At 37.8% G+C, this 3,770-nt stretch overlaps 1 protein-coding gene across 1 annotated transcript in view; it reads right to left on the minus strand.

The window, feature by feature from the left end:
* LOC107567894 (ras-related protein Rab-40C-like) overlaps positions 1-3,770 on the minus strand; it is a 32,727-nt gene that overhangs the window by 23,711 nt on the left and 5,246 nt on the right. Inside the window, exon 2 of the mRNA XM_016253676.1 lies at positions 2,380-2,440. Coding sequence (XP_016109162.1) covers positions 2,380-2,440 — 61 coding nt within the window. The remainder of the gene's footprint in view (positions 1-2,379; positions 2,441-3,770) is intronic.

The raw sequence follows: 3,770 nt of genomic DNA on the forward strand, positions 1-3,770 counted from the left end.
GCGTTCATGTAAGCAGAGGGTGGCGCTGCCAATAACACACCTAAAAGCTGTCAAAGACAACAGAAGAACACACCGTTTCACGCGCACACTTGCATGGCATAAAAAAAGACTTGCGTAGCATATAACGGTTACAGTAACTTGGGACGATGTCAAATAAAAGTTCTGTGCAGACCACAAACACCTGGGTTAGAGGTGTGGCTGAATCCGTATTCAGAAAGGTGCGGAAAACAAATAACGCGTTCTACGGAGCCACTAAAGGGACACGGTTAGCTGCTTGCTAACGGTAGCCTGTTATATTACAGTGCATAACATTTCACTTACCACAAAAACAAAGCAAGGAGAGATGACTGATAGGATGATGGCGAATGATTTTCAGATCCTGAGCACCACTGACAAACATCTAATCTTGTAAAATGTGTGATAAGTAGTTATGTTAATTATGTTAATAAGTGCCGTCTTTCGATTGTGTTTATTATATTAATATGTTTCAGCACGTTACAATCATTGTATGGCTTGAGTTAAGGTAGTCTATCTTCTGAATTAAACAGTTTATCATACATATTGAAAGTGTGAATCCCGTCTCTCTCCCTCTTTCTCAGTTTATAGGTGTTTGTGCGTGCATGCGGGGGAGGGATGCGATTTTTCGAATAATAATCGAATAATACCTTGCGATTTTCTAATATTATTTTTGCTTGGAATGCCCATCCCTATATTATAATTCAGACACCAGACTTTTTTTTTTACTAGTTGGTAAGGGAGGATAGCAAAATAAAGTAAACGTAACATATTATACCCAAAAATGATTCATACAGTGGACTAAGTGTAAAACTAATAAAAATTTGGGACCAAAAATTATTCAGACACTTTGACCTGACCATGCTTTGCTTAAGTGTTTTTCTTTAATTGCTAATGCGACCTTTTTACACCACAGACTGAACAAAATTAAGCAGTGCTTGGTAATTGGGTGACCTAAATTGGTATTATCTAATTGTGTACTTAAATTTAACAGCTGACAGCTATTCAACCTAATTCATTACACACCTTTCTATCAAAGTTATCTGACATTATCGAGATGAATTTGTTCTGACACAGTTTAACTCTAAGGTCTTGTCATATTTTATTACCATTTTGTAAACTAACTAGCAAATAAACTGTGATAATGTGAGAAATGTCGAATGTGTTTGAATAAATTTAGGTTTGACCGCGTGTGTGTATATAAAATGGTACAAATATTCATACTGAATTTTTAGATATTGTTACTTTTGAAAGAAACTAAATTACTTTTCAAATTCTGTCCATTTTATAGAGAAATTTAGTTCAACAGGCAGCGCAGAGCATGACTGAACACGACCAGCCCTTTCTTTTTACTACTACTTATAGCACGAAAGACATACAAATACATTCAAATATAGACACATCTGAAAGTATGTTGAAAGAAACAACTTATTAATATGCAACATATCCCATGTAATCAGTGTCTCAACCGTGGAAAAGAGGTCAATAAAACCAGTTGTGAACAATGTCACATTTACCTCAGAAAGTCATTCAGCATCCATAGTTCATCAGTTCGTGAGAGAAATTACATCTAGAGAAGAGTATTTTGCTAAATATATGCACAATAGCTTATGTATTCATTATATTTTGCTTAACCTGTAATGTTTATGTGCTTACAAGTCTATGTCTATTATGTTTATATAAATCGGTTATGAAAAGCTTTTACAACCACTGTGTAAATTATATTTCAACAACAAACTGGAGCAGAAACATAATTTTATAATAAGATCTAGAAAAGATTTAGAAAATAAATCTAAAATGTATGATTTTCCTATCTCATGTTTCGGGATGACTGGGAAACAACATACACTCATATCCGTAAAGTTGGTAAACATGGACACAGATTAGGCTACTTATTTTGCAAATCAAGTTTCCGTCTGTCTCTGTGTTCATTTTCATTGCAATGAGAAGGAAAGCCTGCTGTCTGTGGAACGAAGCCTTATTATAACACAACTCAAGGGTAGGGGCACACCAAACCGATGCCAAAGAACAAGTGCTGAGAAAAGCCGACTGTGGCATCGCGGCAAAAAAAGTTGCACTAGAACACACCGGACAGACTACAGTCGACAGTCAAATAGTTTATACGCTCTGCGCTTGTGCGAGAGAACATAACTCTACCATACCAGCAGGTGGCAGTAGTCTGTATTCAGCATTCAATCAGGGAAACCAGAAAAGTGAGAACTGTGGATATACAAAGCAAGCAGCACTTGCATTTTCCATTGTTTATACCAGTCACGCTTAATACTGACGGATTCGTGCTTTAAGCGCGCAAAGAACTGTTTTGTCTTGAGGGGAACAACAAAACAGCAGTTGTGATCCACTTACCAAAGCTCTAGTTTCACTCTCCGCCCATCCAACAGGATCGTGGTGGTCTTGTAGTCGATTCCTGCAGAATGAGAGACAGAGAACACTTAGATAAGACACGCACCTGTCTGTTTGCCATCAGACATCACACAAGGTTGTCTACTGAAAAGAAAAGAAAAAAAAGGATCGGGAACTCAAAAAGCTTCGGCCGTCAGCATGATCGCATTTGGTGTACTACCTAATTTAATTCTCAGCCAATTCTTCCTTTCATTAGAAGGCACTAAAGCTGAAATGACCATCTTGATAGTGACTGTGCACATTCAGTGGAAAGCTTGACAGCTGCAACCAATCTGCTGTTACCTAATGCTATCATAGCTGAAATGTGACCAGGACGCTTCCCTTAAGGCGATTACCTTGACTGCTTATCTACATTTATCGTTCATAAAACGAAAAAATGAACACAGTACGGGCTCCATCAACTGAATGGCAATATCTGCATTTTCGGGCGCTTCACAGCAGGTCAGCATTCAAGCCTGTTTTGCATTTTAATAGACAGCTCTGTCTCTAACAAAGGCTCACTGCATCTCTTTTCATACAGGCCAGTGCCTGTAATATTCACCATGCCAAAAGCGCTTGTCTCAGTGGATCATCTTTTTGCACACTTGAAAAATCTGATTATCCGTAATGCTGACAACATGGACATGGACTTGTCCCCAACCTGGAGTAGTGTGGAGAACAGCATTTTGTCTAAGCAATAATAAAAGGACACATTTAATTTATTTGTCTTAAATCTCATTTTGTTAAAAAAAAAAAATAATAATCGTGAATCGAATCGAGAAATCAAAATCGTGAATCGAATCGAATCGTGAGTTGGGGGAATTGTTACATCCCTAAACGTAAAACGGACCTTCCCGAAAACTCTCCTCCGAATTCACAAACACTTCGTACACATCAGATTTGATAGTTAAACATGTGTTAATGAATTCTAATCATTCGTAAATAGGGCGCTCGTGCACGCTCGTTCACAATTAGCATAATCCCCGCCTATGAATTACAGCTAGCAAATTGCGTGTCCAGGAACGCAGTGGAATATTCTGGTCTACTTTCTCAGGTTTGACTCCAGTATATTGCATAAATGCAAAAAACACTAATAGGCCATATGCCTAACAATAAATATTCAATAACGTGTGTCCACCAAAGCGTTTTAGCCAGCTGAAAAAAAATGTCAGGCGCTCATTTTAAAACAGCCAGCTGGTGGTGCTGGAGGACGCTTTGGTGGCACAGCATTTTTCTAGCTGAGACTCTTTGGTTGCTATGATTTGAAATATCCACGGCAGTAACGTATTACTAGCATCTCATTTTGAAGAATATTACTGAATATAAAAATGCAGTAACCAGCAATATTAACTTCT

This window comes from Sinocyclocheilus grahami, unplaced genomic scaffold (genome assembly GCF_001515645.1).
Source record: "Sinocyclocheilus grahami isolate Dianchi unplaced genomic scaffold, SAMN03320097.WGS_v1.1 scaffold27.1, whole genome shotgun sequence".
In the NCBI taxonomy this organism is placed as follows: domain Eukaryota; kingdom Metazoa; phylum Chordata; class Actinopteri; order Cypriniformes; family Cyprinidae; genus Sinocyclocheilus; species Sinocyclocheilus grahami.